Here is a 16,942-nt window from a genome sequence, read left to right as displayed (position 1 = left end):
TTTCAGGATTGTTGCATTCTCTGTTTGGCTTTTTCAGATCTTTGCTGTGGAGGGACGGTGTGGTGCTTCTGCCTAGAGCGCCATCTTGCCGGAACTCCTGCACTTATCTTTTATCTTGAATCATTCTTCCTTTTTGAGTCTCTGGCTCTAGTGTTGCATTTTTCTTTTCCATAGACTTCCCCCCACCTCCAAATGTGCTTTCCAGAAAACACTAGTGGTTTGCTCATTGACATCTGATATAAGTCTCTGTATTCTTATCCTTCACCATTATGAAATTTAAGATGGCATGATCATTTTGATTTCATTAAACAGTTCTTTTTGTTAGTCAGAAGCAAGTCCAGAGGGAAACAATAAATCTCTATTCCTGCTGCCTTTTGAGAGTCAAATTTTCAAGAAGTCGAGTTAAAAAACAAGTGTTTTCTGACACTTCCCCTAACCTTGAAGTCCTCCCAAACTACTATATGTTATCCTTTGTGTATTTATTTAAGAATAAGTTGTCCATGTTTTCCAATCAGCCAGGCTTTCTGCAGTTAGCTCCTACAGTGATATTTTAATGTAGCTCTCTTTTCTTCCTTACCCAAGCATCCTCCCCAGGGATTCTGCTCATCTCCAGGAATCCCTTTTAAGATTTCTGGATCTTGTTGACTCCCGTGCTTCCTCCTACTGGACTGTGGATCACAAGATGCTATTTCTGCTTCAGATTATGTTTCATTCTTTTTAGAAAGAGTCTCAGACTAGTGAGATTGTTTCAAGCAACAAAATTTAGTCTTTAACTCCTCAGTCATTACTACTTGGCATTAGTTTTGGTTCTATATAACACCTCAAATACTCCCCCGCCTTCTGCCTTCTTGAAGCTTATTTCTTCCATCTGTAGGGACCTCTTCCCTCAGTTGTCTTCCTCTTATTGTCTCTTAAATGCTTGAGAAAAGAGAAGAATTCCCCCATCTCCCTCATCTTCTTCTCTAATAAGAAGACAACTCTAAAAGTATAAAAAGTAATACAACCATGAAAAATAATTTATGGCCACCTCAGAATGGAAATTCAACATGGCACATTTTCCTTCTGCTCCTAGAACAGTCCCATTGTTGCCCATGCCTCTAGGGTTTTCCATTGAGATGTCTTTTGCAGTTTTCTCTGAAAGCTTCCTCTTTGAACTACATAGTCAAATACTTGTTTACCAGTGATCTCCTGGATATATTAGGCTTCTGAGGCCATTGCCTATAAACTAGATTAGGCATTCCTTCTCCTCCTCCACTCACCTCCAGTAACCCAGCTGTTTGTTAGTTTTTGGGACCAATTCACACCAGGAATTTCAGCCCACTTCAGTAACTATAGAGATACCTACAGACCTTTGAATATGTTTTATGCAAATATTTCACGTTTCTTGCCCCTATCCTCAAGTTCTCACCATTTTTGCTCATTACTGTGTGTATTATTTACCAGGTGTGTATAAAAATATTACCTGACGTTATTGTTTACCTACTAGTGTCAGGCACTGTGCTAATATGATTATGATAAGGAGGAGGAGGGGGATCATGATGATAATGATGATGTTGCTATTTCTGGCATTGTTCTATGTACATGTCTTGTATTAGTCATTTAAGCTACACAACTGCCCCAATGATGTTTACCTTATTACTATCTTTCCTTTATTGAGGAGAAAAACTAAACTTTAAAGAGGTTGAGTAACTTAACCAAGGCAAAGAGGGGGATTCTGTCCCACGCATTTGTGTTCCTAGATTTCAAATCTTAATAATTACCATGTGATATCTTCTGTCCTGTGTTTAACACTATTAATATTCATTTAAGATTTCTTAATGACTTTGAAACAACGTGTCATGGCCAAATAGAATAACTTTATTAGTTCTCATTTTCCAGAAATAATGTAGCTTGGTTTTTCTTCACTGCTAGCCACTTTATCACCAATTGGAAAGAAACGAAAAAATACGATAAGCTGCTCCCAATATAAAATACACAACTAAGACAAGAACATTTCATTTGCTTTGATTTCCCTAGGGTCCACCTCCAAATTAATGTACTTGCTATTCAAGGAAATCATAAGTCAGAAATAAAATCTTATCCAATCTTATCTTTTGCTTTTTTTTCTCCTTGAATGAAAAAAAAAAGTAACACTTAGTCACCTGGCAAGGTCTGATTACTTTTGTTCCCTTTACCAGTTCCATAATCTATATAACTGTTTTGAGAAGGACTGTTGGATTTAATTGTTTGGACATGAAAATAAGCAAAATCATTTTGAAAGATTATTAAATGTGTATTAATGAAAAATTTGAGTCTTTGAATTTTCCTGTCATGTATTACTATTTAAAGTGTCTACATTGTTAGAAAAATCATATACTGTTGTAAATAATACTTTGGCTCCAATTGTTGCCTTTCAGTTAAAGTTGATTTATTGTTATTGAAATTGGCTCCTTAGCTTCTGTTTCTAATTTTTCTTTTCTTTTTCTTTTTTCCTTTTTGCAAAAAAAAAATATATATATTTTAGCTCCTAGTCAGACTGTTACTCTGGTGACACAACCTGTGGGTACCAAGGAAACTGCTATCTCCAAAGTAGAGATGCCATCTTCCTTGCTGTTGGAGGTACCTGCTCTGGCGGATTTCAACCAGGCTTGGACAGAACTTAACGACTGGCTTTCTCTGCTTGATCGAGTTATAAAATCGCAGAGAGTGATGGTGGGTGACCTTGAAGACATCAATGAGATGATCATCAAGCAGAAGGTATGGGGGAGAAACAAGATAAAAGCTGACAAAGATTATTCTTTAAAAGTAAAGATTTTCCACAGATCATGTCACCCTCCTAGCCCATTTCCCACCAGTTTTTAGGCACTTTTTTTCTACCAGCAGATACACTATTCTCTACTCTATTCAGCCTAAGTGTGATCGGGGATACAAATTAATGCAATTATCTAAAACAGCCATAAATTAAAAAGGAAAAATACAAGGAAAAATTATAAACCTTACAAGTATAGTTGGCTTAATTAAATTCACTAAACAACTTGTATTTGAAAGAGCTATTTAATACCAAATAAGTAGCTCAATTAAGTTGTTTATATTTAAACTGTTTGTTTTGGCACTATGCAGCCATAACATATTACAGAATTAAATATAATAATCTGGGAGTTGGTTATTATCCAGTCTTCGAAGTTGTCTGTGCCAATTTTCCGCCTCCAATGATAAGGATAATTGAAAGTTAGTTACAAATAAAAAAGAGAGAAGTACAAAACATAATAAATTTGAAAAACCCTGGATCTTAATACTGGCATCTATGCAATGCCGTATTCAGATAAACATGCTTTTTAATACAAAGCTTGCGTTTCTTAATCTCTTTGGAATCCATTTTGCAAACTGATGACATCAGCTAGAATCATAAAAATACATTGATATAAATGTGGATTACCTAAATAGAACAAATATACTATGTATCTTTTATATTTCTGAATGAACAAGAAAAGTAGTTTTGAAAGGTTTATACACTATAGTTATTTCACTTGTAAAAGTTTTCAAGTATCTTCTAAAGAAATAGTAAATTGTGTTGAAAGTATATAGGTATTACAGAACTACCTTTTAAGAAAAAAAAAAAGCAAAGCAAACAGAGTAAGGGAAATTTCTTTTTCAAATTGACTTCAGCAAATCAGTAGAAATAATTTGGTAGTAAGCAACCTGCGTCTAACATACCTTCAACTTGCACTCAAAACACCTGGATTCAGTGTTCTTTGTTATTTGCAAATAACTTGATTGTAGTCACATCATTCTCTGGATCTTGGTTTCCTCTTCTTCGTGCAGGGAGCACAGAATACACATTCACCATACAGTGATGGATATGTGTGTATACATAAAAAGCCCAATTCCGTCAAGTCGATTCCACCTCATACATAGAAATGTAAATATTACATATAATCGTATGTTGTTGTTGGGTGCTGTCGAGTCAATTCCAACTTATAGTGACCCCATGTGACAGTAGAACTTCTCCATAGGATTTCCTTGGCCATAATCTTTGTAAGAACAGATCTCCAGGTCTTTGTCCCATGGAGCTGCTGGGTGGGTTTGAACCCAACAGCCAAGCACTTAACCATTGTACCACCAGGGCTCCATATATATGTGTGTGTATATATATATATATATATATGTGTGTGTGTGTGTGTGTGTGTGTGTGTGTGTTCTACTACCACTTTATAACAAATATTAATAGCCACATTTTTCAGGAAAAGCAACTGAGGCACATAGATATCACACTTCTAGTAAGTAGCAGAACAAGGATTCAAATGCAAGTCTGTTTGATTCCTAAGCCTGTCTTCTTATTTATACCTATACTGCCTACCAGTAATTACTGAAACTGTAGTTATCATTTAGTGATGCATATGTATATGTGTCTTCTATGTCAGACACTATACTGAGCATTTTAGAATTGCCATGTGCTGATACTTACAGAAATGAGGTACATTATTTCACAATATTATATTGAGGTATACCAATTCTTCCAGAACTTTTACTTACCAGAGGAGACAGTATGTTAAAGTGTTTAAAGCAAGGGCTTTGGAGTTAGACTGTCTGGTTCAAAGTTTGGCTTCACTACTACAGCCATGTGTGCTTTGATAATTTTTTCAACCTCCTTGAGTCTGCGTTTATCTATCTATAAAATGCAGATAATGACAGTACCTGCCTTGTAGTTTGGCGTGAGGATTCAATTACGTTACAGACATGAAAATGGCTTTTTACCTTGTCTGGCTCACTGCAAGTATTCAATAACTGTTGGTAATTAATATTAGGTGCTAGAGTGAAGTTTATGGGCGTCTGCCCATTCACAGCATTTGTGTCGTGCAAATTGTGTATCACATGATATTATTATATGAAAATAAAAGCTTCTTCTACATCTGCACCCCATTCTGCCATTGACAGTATGGCTTCCTGTAAAAGTCGCTTGATAGTAGAGTGGGGGAGAAAGTCTAGTCCCTTGTGATGAGTTTGTGAGCCTATCCTTTAGTGAAGCCAAAATATATTTGTCTGTTCCTGAAAAGTCTACTAATTTAATGCTCCTTCAAAGAGATAGTCTTTAAATATAGGTAGAAATTAATTTAGAGGAGGAGTTCAAGTGCCATGTCTAAGGTCACACAAAGCCAGGATCAGAATCTGCATCTACTGACTTTTTTTTAAGTGGCTCTGCCACTCTCTATGAAGCCCTGGGGGTGCAAAGGTAAGAGCTTGGCTATTGTCTATTGACATCAGAACCTAAATTATTTTTTATATAATATAATTATATTTTATGTTATATATATCATATAAATACATATATATATGGGGCCCTGGTGGCGCAGTGGTTAAGAGCTTGGCTGCTAATCAAAAGGTCGGCAGTTTGAATCTACCAGGCACTCCTTGGAAACCCTATGGGGCAGTTCTACTCTGTTGTATAGGGTCACTATAAGTCGGAATTGACTCAACAGCAGGGGGTTTGGTTCGGTTTTATATATGTATATATATGCATATATGCAATATTCCTTCTCTTGCTAAATAATGGAAATGCCTACACTTGCTTCTTTCTCTCACATTGAAAAATAATTTATGAAGATATTGTCAGTTCTTGACTTTTACAGCCTCAAACACTAAATGGTCATTGAGATGACCTTAAATTATCATTAAACAAATATGTGGTGGCAAAAGATAGATAATTTTGGGGAAGATGTTTATTACAATATGAGAAAATGAATATTTCCTATATGTAACATATTAAAATAAAACAATCTTGTCCTTAGTATTTGAGGTATGAGAAATGTGTAAACTGTGAAATGCTTTCAATGCCTATTTATTCATATATTCTTTAACAAACTTTTATCGAGCTATTACTAAGTTCCTGAGAAATACATAGTTGAATAAGTAAGGAGCACACAAATTAAAAAGGATGAAGGGTAAAAAGCAATAATAACATGAAGATAGAGATAAATTTCAGGATAATAGCTAGCACATACTTAGCACTAATGATATGCCAGTCACTGATCTAACTTCACGCGTATTATTTAATACTAACAATGATACTGTGAGGTATGAACTAAGGCACAGAGGGGTTAAGTAACCTGCCCAAAGTCAAGTAGTGAAGTGACAGCAATGGGGTTTGAATATGGACTATCTGGTTCCAGAGTCCTTACTTACCCTTAACCACCATACTTTTCACTTCCCTGGGCATGTTTAAGTGATGCTCTGGGGACTTAATTCAGGGAGAGGAAATCTAACTAAGCTAGGGAAGAGAACAGGTGTCAGGAAAATCTTCCTGAAGAATGTAAAAGTTCAGTCAAATGTTGAAGAACGAGTTGGAATTAACCAGATGGATAAAACAAGGAAGGACAATTCAGGCAGAAGAAACAGGCTGTGCTTTTCACTGAGGTGGGAAACAACATGGTGTGTTCCAGGAATTGTGATTCCATATGGCTAAAGTTAGGGATGAATGATGAGGAAGAAAATGATGAGGTTGAAGAGAGGTGTGTGGGATTAGATAATGGGGAATCCTTCCTTGCCAGGCTCAAGGGTTTTGATTATTTCCTGAAGGCAGTAGCCAACTTAAAATTTTAAACAGGAGGTAAAATTATGAATTATAGTTTAGTTGTATATTAGTTGGGGTTCTCTGGATGCAAGCAATAGAAGCTATCTCTGATTAAATAAGGCACACAGTGAATGTACTGGAATTATCATGAAGACTATGGAACAAGGCTTAAACAAATAAAAGGGATCTGAGGATGCCTGGGCATCTGGTTAACAGGAACTACTCGAGTCTCCTTGCGATACTCTCTTTTTTCAATCCTGTATAACTCTGCTCAAGATTTTAAGTTCTGGAAGAGAGACTCCGGTTGACTTGCTTGGGTCACACACCCATCCCTTAGTAGAGGAGAGCAGAGAACTTTGATTTACAACCCTCTCCTAGAAGAGTCTCTTGTAATGAGGCAAAGGTACCCCCCCCACAAAGAAATTGCAGTCTATTAACCAAAGAAGAGGGAAAGGATACTGAGCGGCCAATACACAACAACCACTGCGCTTGAGCAAGAAGTTGGAGGACAGAGCAAATAAAGATTTGCAAGAGGTGATTATCATGATCCAAGCAACGTGTTTATCTACTGAACCTGTGCAACATGGAGACCAAAGATAAAGATGATTTATATACCAGTATCCCAATATAAGTTTGTTTGACCATTCCATATACCGCAAATGGTTCACAATAAAGGTAGATTGTTTGACGGATAATATGAATGAAATGTGATAGGGAAGCTGCATTTTTAACAGAGATTGGAATTTGAGGATTGTCATAGTAGCTGCAAAGCATCAGAAGTTAGGTAATATGATGGAACAAGACATTTCATGACTACAGGAGAACTTAATTTTAAATTTATGAGATTCAGATCCAAACTCAGACATACAGTGATTGAAATATCGACTTCAGAAAGGATATAAAGAGATGGCATTTGAATCAGCTATCTTCTTAAATAGCTCTAGGCCTTGATTCCAAGGACTAGAAATCACATATTTGGTAAAAAGCTTCTGTTCTTCTTTAGCAAAAGTTGTTTAATTAAATTATTAATTTAGAAAATGGAGACCTGTTACCATTTTGAAATGCAAATAATTTTTACTAAGTGATTGATATTAAACAAAAGAAAATGGAAGTTTAAATTAACTTTAATTTTTAAAAGATTGTAAAATGTAGCCATTTTACAAATTAAGCAACCTTAACAATTTGAGAGTAGAAGATACACCATTATATATTAGAAAAATAGAGATAAGAAATATGCAGATTAAACCTTTAAAAGTAAAACAAAAAGTTCAAGGTTTATTTTCTAGAATTGTGAATTAATAGCAGACAGTGATTTGTAATTCATAGTTTAGTGTCAGAGAAATCTGATTAAGAATTTTTTATTTTAATTTCATCCCATGTTAAGTAAAATTGACTCAGGGATGAAATTGTTTTGACAATGATTAGCAGTTTTCTTTTATGACGTAATTAATGAACGAAGGAAAACATTATGTCTAGAGTTTATCTCAGAAAGTTATGATTAAATCTGACCCTGAGCAGAAGAAGGAGGAAGGAGGGGGAGGTAAGGAGAAAGGAAGGAAGGGAGGAAAGAAAGGTAGAGAGGGAAAAAAGAGGGAGGGAGGAAAGAGGTTGGGGGAGAGGTGAGAAAGAGAGAAGAGGGTGGGAAATTTGGGAGGAGGTTTGTGGCAGTGGAGAATAGTGTTGTTATCAACAAAAAAAATTAGGTGACCATATAATATTGATATTTTTTATACTACTGGTCTCTGACTGGAGCCTTGGTGGTGCAGCGGTTAAGTGTTTGGCTGCTAACCGAAACGTCAGTGATTGTAACCCACTAGCTGTTCCATAGAAGAAAGATGTGGCAGTCTGCTTCTGTAAGGATTACAGCCTTGGAAACCCTATGGGGCAGTTCTACTTTGTCCTATAGGGTCGCTATGAGCAGGCATCAACTAGACAGCTGTGGGTTTGGTTTGGTTATGTCTCTGATTGCCTGTGCCAAATTAATTGTAGTCTTTGTTCAAGTCGTTTTGGCCAGGTGCTCAGGGTAGTTCACCACTAATTCTGAACCACAGACACTTGTATTGAATAAAGAATTGAATCAGCACAGGAGTTTTATTCTCTAAGACCTCTCCAGGTTGGGGTTGAGGCAAATTGGCCAAACTGAACAAGATGATAATAGCATTGTTCAAGATTCATTTTTAACTATGAATTACAGTGCTACCTGGGAGATTTCATTATCTAAAGATTGAATAAGCAGTTTCAGTAGGCATAGTATATACATTTAAATGGGAAATAATTACTTGGATGTGTTTATTTTTTTGTTTTTGTTAAGGTCAAAGTCTTTAATAAAAATTCTATTGTTATTATTATTGTTATTTGTAACTCTGGCTGTATCTACACAAAGCAAGTGAATAGCTCCAGAGTCATTCTGAGTATAACTTTCATTGAATAAATTCATCCACAATCTGATGGCAAAGAAACTTGTCCATCATGGCCCTAGAAGGATTGATGGAACAAAGTGTGTGTTTGGGGAGAATTGCATTGATTGTTTAAATTAAAAACAAAAGAAAACAGAGTATTTCTTGAATTATTTTATTGCCAGGAACATAGCGGAAAATTAAGTATTGCAAATAGTTTGCCTTATTCACCAAATAAGAAAAGTTACAGACACTTTAGTTAATTGGTTGTAGGTCACCTAGTAAGGTCCTAACATAAATCCAGACCTCTTTGGAATAGATGTTTCTTCTTTTCTTTATCTATGACTCCCTGACTTCTCGCACATCCCTTCATTTCTCCACTAAAATTAGAACAAAACAAACTGAACAGTTTATTTCTGTGGGTATCCAATGGATTTCACAAGTTGGGTGATAATCTTCTTAGGGTGAACCCCCCAAAAAAGAACAAACTCGTTGGCCTCCAGTCGATTCCAACTCATAGCGACCCTATAGGACAGAGTAGAACTGCCCCATAGGGTTTCCAAGGAGCACCTGGCAGATTCAAACTGCCGACCTTTTGGTTAGCAGCCGTAGCTCTTACCTACTGCGCCACTAGGGTTTCTTCTTAGAGTGAGGAGATGCAGTATTCTGATTTTCTGTTTCATCAAACAACCATTCATCCCTTACCATTTCATCAGTTCCTATCTGCACAACTGTGTTTAGAAAACACTATACTAGAGTGCACTGTCTTTCTATACATGGAAGGTGTATTTTGGAGCCCTGATGGCGTAGTGGTTAAGGGCTCAGGCTGCTAACCAAAAGGTCAGCAGTTTGAATCCACCAGCCACTCCTTGGAAACCCTATGGAGCAGTTCTACTATGTGCTATAGAGTCGTTATGAGTTGGAATCAACTCGATGGCAATGGGTTTGTTTTTTGTTTTTTTTTCAGTGCCTTGCATTATACAATGAATAAAGCTGTAATCTGTTTGGCTGAAGATATTTGCAAATTATGTACTGTAATTATCTCCCAACACATATGCATGTCTCCAGTAGGCAGTTTGTAACCCTGTGGATCATTGCTCCACGTTCCCTCAATTTTCTTTCCTTACCTGATGTGAGCCAGATTGACTATTATCTTCACTGAAGGATGTAAAGATATGTCAGTGTCAGTAGTATAACCTGTTTTATATTCTCTGATCATGACAAAAAAATAACAAACTCCCCTTAAATAAAAAGGTCATAGAATTGCAAACACACAACAAATCCCATTTTCTAAGCCCCATAATAACCTTTTTTATGGAAAATAATACCATACACTTTTTTGCTTAAAGATAAACATAAGCTTTGCCAATCCACATATTTCAAAGTTTATGAATAGAAATGCATCTTATTACATTTCAATTTAATTCACTGTAAAATTTTCTGTCAAAACCATATCAAGTAAAACTGAACCGAGATATTTACATGAATTCTGATAAAAGCCAGTACACTGTGTTTTCAATGACATACCAGTGTGATTCTGATAAGGAATTTTATGTTTATCATTTTTTTTAAATAGTGAGTTCTATTTACAAATTTCCTTGCTTTGGCCTAGTTAGGTTGCTTTTATGAAATGACTTTTATTATTTTCATAAAAATACCTAAAATCTGAGGTCTTCTCTAACTCTTTTAAAATACAGCAGTATAAATAATTCAGTGTCTTTTAATCTTATTTTTAGTTATATAATTACACTCTAAATTTTAATCTGGGCTTCAGATTTCACCATAATTTTGGGTCCTTAAAGTCTATAATTGAAGTTATACAGTATTCCCCCTTTTCCATGGAGGGATATGTTCCAGGATCCCTGTGGATGCCTGAAAGCACAGATAGTAGCAAACCCTATATATACTATGTTTTGACCTATACATACATACCTATGATAAAGTTTAGTTTATAAATTAGGCATAGTAAAAGATGAATAGTAATAACTAATAATAAAGTAGAACAATTATAACAATATACTGTAATAAAACTTATGTGAATGTGGTCTCCCAGCAGGATGGAGCAGGAAAGCATGAGATTTCATCACTCTATTCATTTGACATTTTCGGTCTGCAGTTGACCGTGGGTAACTGAAACCTCAGATAGTGAAACCACGGATGAGGGGGTGGGGGCTACTGTAGTGTATTGTAGTGTAAGTGCTTCTTTTTGTTACCCTTAATGCTAGGGTAAGGAGCCCTGGTGGTGTAACGGTTAAGCACTCGGCTGCTAACCAAAAGATTGGTGGTTTGAACCCATCCAGTGGCTCTGAAGGAGAAAGACCTGGAGATCTGCTTTCCTAAAGATTACAGTCTAGGAAACCCTATGGGGGCAGTTCTACTGTGTCACATGGGGTTGCTATGAGTTGAAAATAGACTTGAGAGCACCTAACAACAACAATAAAAATGTTAGGGTAATGTTAGGTACATGTTGTTCATTCATTCATTTATGCGTGCATGCATGCATTCACCAGATAAATGGTGGAGTAAAAGTTTGGATTTATGTCCTTGTTTATGCTAATGAATAATTGAAAATGACTTATAGCAGTGATCACACATCATTATTAGTAAAAATGTTTTTGCACATCTTTCCACGATTTTCTGTTTACTTATGTTCAAGTGATGAATATATATTATTAACATGCCCATAAAGTATATATTTCAATAGACTGCAATTAAAATAAGCACTACTAATATTTTCATTCCTTCCTCAAATGCCTACTTTGGAGAACTCTGAGTTACAGTGTCATGCAGATTGTTTAGAAATATGTTAACTACTTTTTAAAGGGCTTTCAGTATAAGACTACATTTCATTCATCTGTTATTTAGTAAAAACTTGCTGGTGAGAGACATTGGTTTTGTATGTTGTTGAGGATTAAAAATCAGAAGGATATAGGCCCCAATTTTAGAGTGTGTCTTTCTTCTATAAGGGAAACATAAAAGGCAGAGAGCGATAATTGACACAACAGAAAAAAGTGCTAGGGTGGTTTCAATCACATACATGTTAGAATGAACGAATCAATGACTACATTGTTATTTATTTTCTTCTGCTAAATATATGCCTTCCTTTATCATAGAAAATAAAATTAAGCTAGTCTTCCTCATTCTATATTTTTGGTTGATTTTTATTCAAATCACGAGTGCATTAAAATTGGTCTTTGCATTGATATATTTTAAAGCTTTTAAATTTCATAAACTAAGCTAATTGATCAATAATTTCCAAGGTGGACATAGCTGCATTGTTTTTGAAAGAGAAGCAGTAGGATTTGACCCTTTTCTTTTGATCCTTTCTGAATTCACTAAAATTAATACCAGGATTTCTAGAGTGATTTTGGGGCAATTTCTTATTGGATTTAAAAGTAACTTTGTGTTTAATTTTAGTAATTCATAAATGCTTCCAGATTCCCTTATCTTTATTTTTTATGTTCTGTGTGAATAAGTAGCATCATATTCAAGCATTATGTATCTTCTATAATTTATTCAAGGAATGAATACCTTCTGTATTGTTTCTCTCTCCAATAGAAATGCTTTGATTTACCTGACATATTCTCCCTTCAATTATGGAAACAGAATAAATTTTGTGATGATATAATTTTCCCCCCTCAACCAATATAATTTATGTTCAGCTCTAGGATTATTTTTAAACCCTTCAACTAGAAATAAGAAGTAAAGCCATTGGGAGAGTTTCGGGCAAAAGGGTATATAGATAAACTGAGTTGATTTTGTACTAAAAAAAGTGGAGAGGAGGGAAGAACTTACACTTAATTTTTCATTCTTTTCCCATAAATCTAAAAAGAACTAGATTGTGATGAGAGAGAAATAAGAGAAATTGTCTGCAACTCCATTAAGGCTAAGCTCTTCTGTCATGTCATACTATGTGAAAATCATAAAAAGCTGCCACAGACAGAACCATAAATGCCCTTTGAGAAATTTGACATAAAAATCAGATGGCCCTTTATTAGATTTACCCAAGTTCGATTTTATTTATTTTTTTAAGCAGTATTATAATAGGTGTTAGGCACTGAAAAAAGAACAGTTATCGGGGGCACATAGTAGAAGTTGGAAAGAATGCAAGCAGGCAAGAATCTATATATCACAAAATCATTTTATATCTATAAAATCATTCTGTAGATAAAAATGAGGATGTATTTTATTTTTAGCACTAGGAATTTTTAGATGAGAACCATGCAACCATTTCAAGGTGTGAGTTCTAACCAAATCCAGTTATGAAGTAATCACACCCAATGACTTAGAGTTCCTTCACACTCCTTGGTGATGATTAGAAATGTAGAGTTGGCTGGTCTGTCAGAACATTGAAGCCTTTGAGATCTATCCCTGTGTTCTCTGTGAAGTTTGCTTTGATAACTCCCATCTGTATTGGCCTTTTTATCAATGATTCACTGTAAAAGTATTTTGTCCATTTATTATATATTTTGTTGTGAAGCTACTTCTCATATCTTGAATTTCTCTTCTAAAACTTTTATTATCATTTGACTTTTTACATTTTTCTCTTTTAACCCTTGAAATGAATTTCAATTTCCTCATAAACAGGAATAGTATTCTATTGGCCATAGCAGCTAAGGACATACTAGGTGTTTTATAAATACTGTGGATTTACTTTATCTTCATGAATGACTAGTTTTACTTAGCATTTTGAGTTTAGCGATTTGTTATAGAGCCATATGCGTATTTATGTTTCTTTTAACTCTTAAATGCAACACGATTTATGCCTAATTTTGATCAGCTTTAAAGGAGCCTGAGTATTTTAACCCAGTAGATGGGTTTATTTATCCATAATTCAGAATAGGAAAACTGGTGACCTAATCCTGAAACCTTGCTGTTCTGAACAAAAGCCAGATTATTTTAGTTAAGAAGAAAAAAAGTGTTTTAGTTAAGAGTATCTTGGCAGGTATAGCCAGTTGCCCATCCAATATTTATTATTTCCTTCTTCTTAGTTCTCTTATCGCAGAAGTGGCACGGAGGTGTAAATATAAAAAAAAAAATCCTAATATTGTTTAGTGGTAGATATAAGTTATCTTACTTTGCACTTATACCATACAAAGGTCACATGAAAACAGTTTAAATTTAGAGAATTTAAATATACTGTGTTTATATTCACCTTCTATTCTCATGGAATAATTTCCTTTTTAATGGCATATGTTGTCTGTAATTCTCTAAATCTGCGCTGTCCGTAGCAGTAGCCATTAGCCACGTGGCTATTTAAATTTAAATTAATTAAAATTTAAAAATCAGTTTTTCAGTTGTTCTAGCCACATTTCAAATGCGCAATAGTTACATGTGACTAGTGCGTACCGTATTGGACAGTGCAGATATAGAACATTTCCATCACTGCAGAAAGTACCATTGGACAGCACTGCTTTAAATAGCCGTGACACAGGTTATCTATTGAAATTTATTCCAAATATCAGGAAAATAAAATTAACGAAAGTGACGTTGCTCATTTCTATCTTTTTGCCTCTGAATATTTTACTTTGGAGAAAGAGAAAGCAATTACTTTCTTAATAAGTAGCCTGACAAATTCTGAAGAGGTCCATTAGCATCAATATACGTGGTTTTAGGTCATCAGTTTTCATATTCTGAATTATTAAGAACCAAACACACCCACTGAGTTAAAAAAAAAAAAACAGACAAAGCAATAATAGATTACCAGTTTTAGCATGATAATCAAACAGGAAAACAAATAACAAGGCCCACTTAATATAATTTGTTTGAAAGACCAAGTTTCTCTTCTTTACTTATGTTGCTTTTTTCATAACATCTTTTCACTCCTTTAAAATGTGCTTGCAGAGCTTCTGCCACAAAGACCCCAGGGTCTACTTGGCCGTCCATGGTCTCTGCATTGCAGCACCACCCCAAGGTGCAAGTTCCTAGATTGTTTCTTCTTTCCTGCTACTTGATTCAACAAGAACTACCACTCTTGTATATCATGATCTCTGTTGTTCATTTTATGATGTAAAAAATGGGAATAATGGATCCTAAGATTTTGCCTAAAAAATGTATTATTGTTCCTAGGTGATAGACTATCTCAACATTTCCCAAAGTGTTCTGTGGAACACTAGTTCCATCAGATACTAGTAGATATTCCTCATGAAGTACTCAAATAAGCTGAGAAATGTCCATAGAGTTTGCCTGTCCTAGAGATTCACAGTGCACATGACCATAGCAAAGTCACTGACAAGTCCTTTAGGGATATTAGCATTGTTTAGCTCAGCATTTCTCAGTTATTTATCCCTGGAAACCTTTTGTGTGCAATATCTTGAGGAACACAGTTTAGAGAATGCTAACTTATCTTAGTCAATTGTGCATATCTCTGTGGGTCACCTGATTTCTTTACATAGGTTTGTTTTTACCAAATTAATCTTTAAGAACTCTTTCCTCATAGGTACTATGTCTGTAATTTGGAAAATTGTCATAAGGATAACGTTCGTGCTTCTCACCATGATGTGCCTACCAGGGACCAAGTAGCTAGGCTTGCTCCAGAATAACTATCTAAGGGATGGAATTCAGCACAACATTCTATAAAATCAGTGTTGTCTATAAATAAATAGATAGATAAAACATATAGTAATTTATATTTAAAGTATTCATTAATCATTAAAATTTGCTCACCAGTTTAAAGGATAGCACAAAATATGGGGCAGTATTGAAAGGCATTAAATGCCTGGATACATTTTAGCACTTCCTTATATAAAGTCTGAAAGTCAGAAATCATGCAGCTTTTCACATTCTATTTGAAATGGAAAGCTCTGTTTCTTCCTTTCAGTGTTCCATTACAGAGATCCTCAAATGAGAATATAAAAGAAGATCCATGAATTCTCTTATTTATTTTATCTCATTCTTTTAAAGTTTCTGTTTTTATGTTCTCAAAAGCATATATTACTAAATTAGTACATGTACAAAAATTTGAATAAATATGGATTGGCCTGTGTGGGCCAAAATTTTTTAAATAGTAGGTGTGTGCAATCAAAAAATGTTTGGAGATTGCTGCTTCTAAGTGCGTCGGATGTCAGAAATCCCCTGGGCCTATAATCCAATACTTGGTACTTCTGATTGCTGTACTAATTGTCCCCTTGATGGAATCGAAACTATCATTTAATATAGAAACCCTACTGGTGTAGTGGTTAAGAGCTACAGCTGCTAACCAAAAGGTCCGCCCTTAGAATCCACCAGTCACTCCTTGGAAACCCTATGGGGCAGTTCTACTCTGCCCTATAGGGTCGCTATGAGTCAGAATCGACTCAATGGCAATGGGATTCTTTATCACATAATATTATTACTATCCAAACATGCTACGACATTCTTAAATTCTGTCTTTAAGAATGAATTTATTTGGTTTAGAGCATTGCATCTGAAGATTCTCATTGACATGAAAATATTCTAGAAGGATAATTCTTTAGAATCTTCCTTATAAGATCCGATTGTTTCTCTACTCCAAAAGTATAAGAAATGTCATGTGTCTTTATTTTTTTCTAAACAAAATTTGACTCAAAGTCTTTCCTCTAGGGTAGTTGGGAAATCCAGTTTCGGTCATATTTTAGAGATTCCTTGCTCTTCAGGGTCCTTCAAGAGCCTTCAAAACGGTTATGAGTATACAGAAAAGAAATCTCCCAGTTATTATTAACCTAAGTGTTTGATTATTAGGAGCTCCCAGTTATCTAGTCTCTCTTCTGGTGTTTGTGCATTGTTACTTATGGTTTGTATTCTGTTTATGCCCTGTATTAGGGCTCCTAGCATTGTCCCTATTTTTTCTTCCATGATCTTTATCGTTTTCAATTTTATATTTAAGCCTTTGATCCATTTTGAGTTACTTTTTGTGCATGTTGTGAGGTATGGGTCTTGTTTCAGTTTTTTGCAGATGGATATCCAATTATGCCAGCACCATTTGTTAAAGAGACTGTCTTTTCCCCAATTAATGGACTTTGGGCCTTAGTCAAATATCAGC

At 35.1% G+C, this 16,942-nt stretch overlaps 1 protein-coding gene across 1 annotated transcript in view; it reads left to right on the top strand.

Annotated features, from left to right (window-relative positions):
* Positions 1-16,942, top strand: part of DMD (dystrophin) — a 2,372,918-nt gene that overhangs the window by 1,657,548 nt on the left and 698,428 nt on the right. Inside the window, exon 51 of the mRNA XM_004386236.2 lies at positions 2,504-2,736. Within this exon, the coding sequence (XP_004386293.1) occupies positions 2,504-2,736 (233 nt within the window). The remainder of the gene's footprint in view (positions 1-2,503; positions 2,737-16,942) is intronic.

This window comes from Trichechus manatus, unplaced genomic scaffold (assembly GCF_000243295.1).
Source record: "Trichechus manatus latirostris isolate Lorelei unplaced genomic scaffold, TriManLat1.0 scaffold00159, whole genome shotgun sequence".
In the NCBI taxonomy this organism is placed as follows: domain Eukaryota; kingdom Metazoa; phylum Chordata; class Mammalia; order Sirenia; family Trichechidae; genus Trichechus; species Trichechus manatus.
Note: the sequence above shows the minus strand (reverse complement) of the source record. Positions and strands in the feature narration are given on the sequence as shown.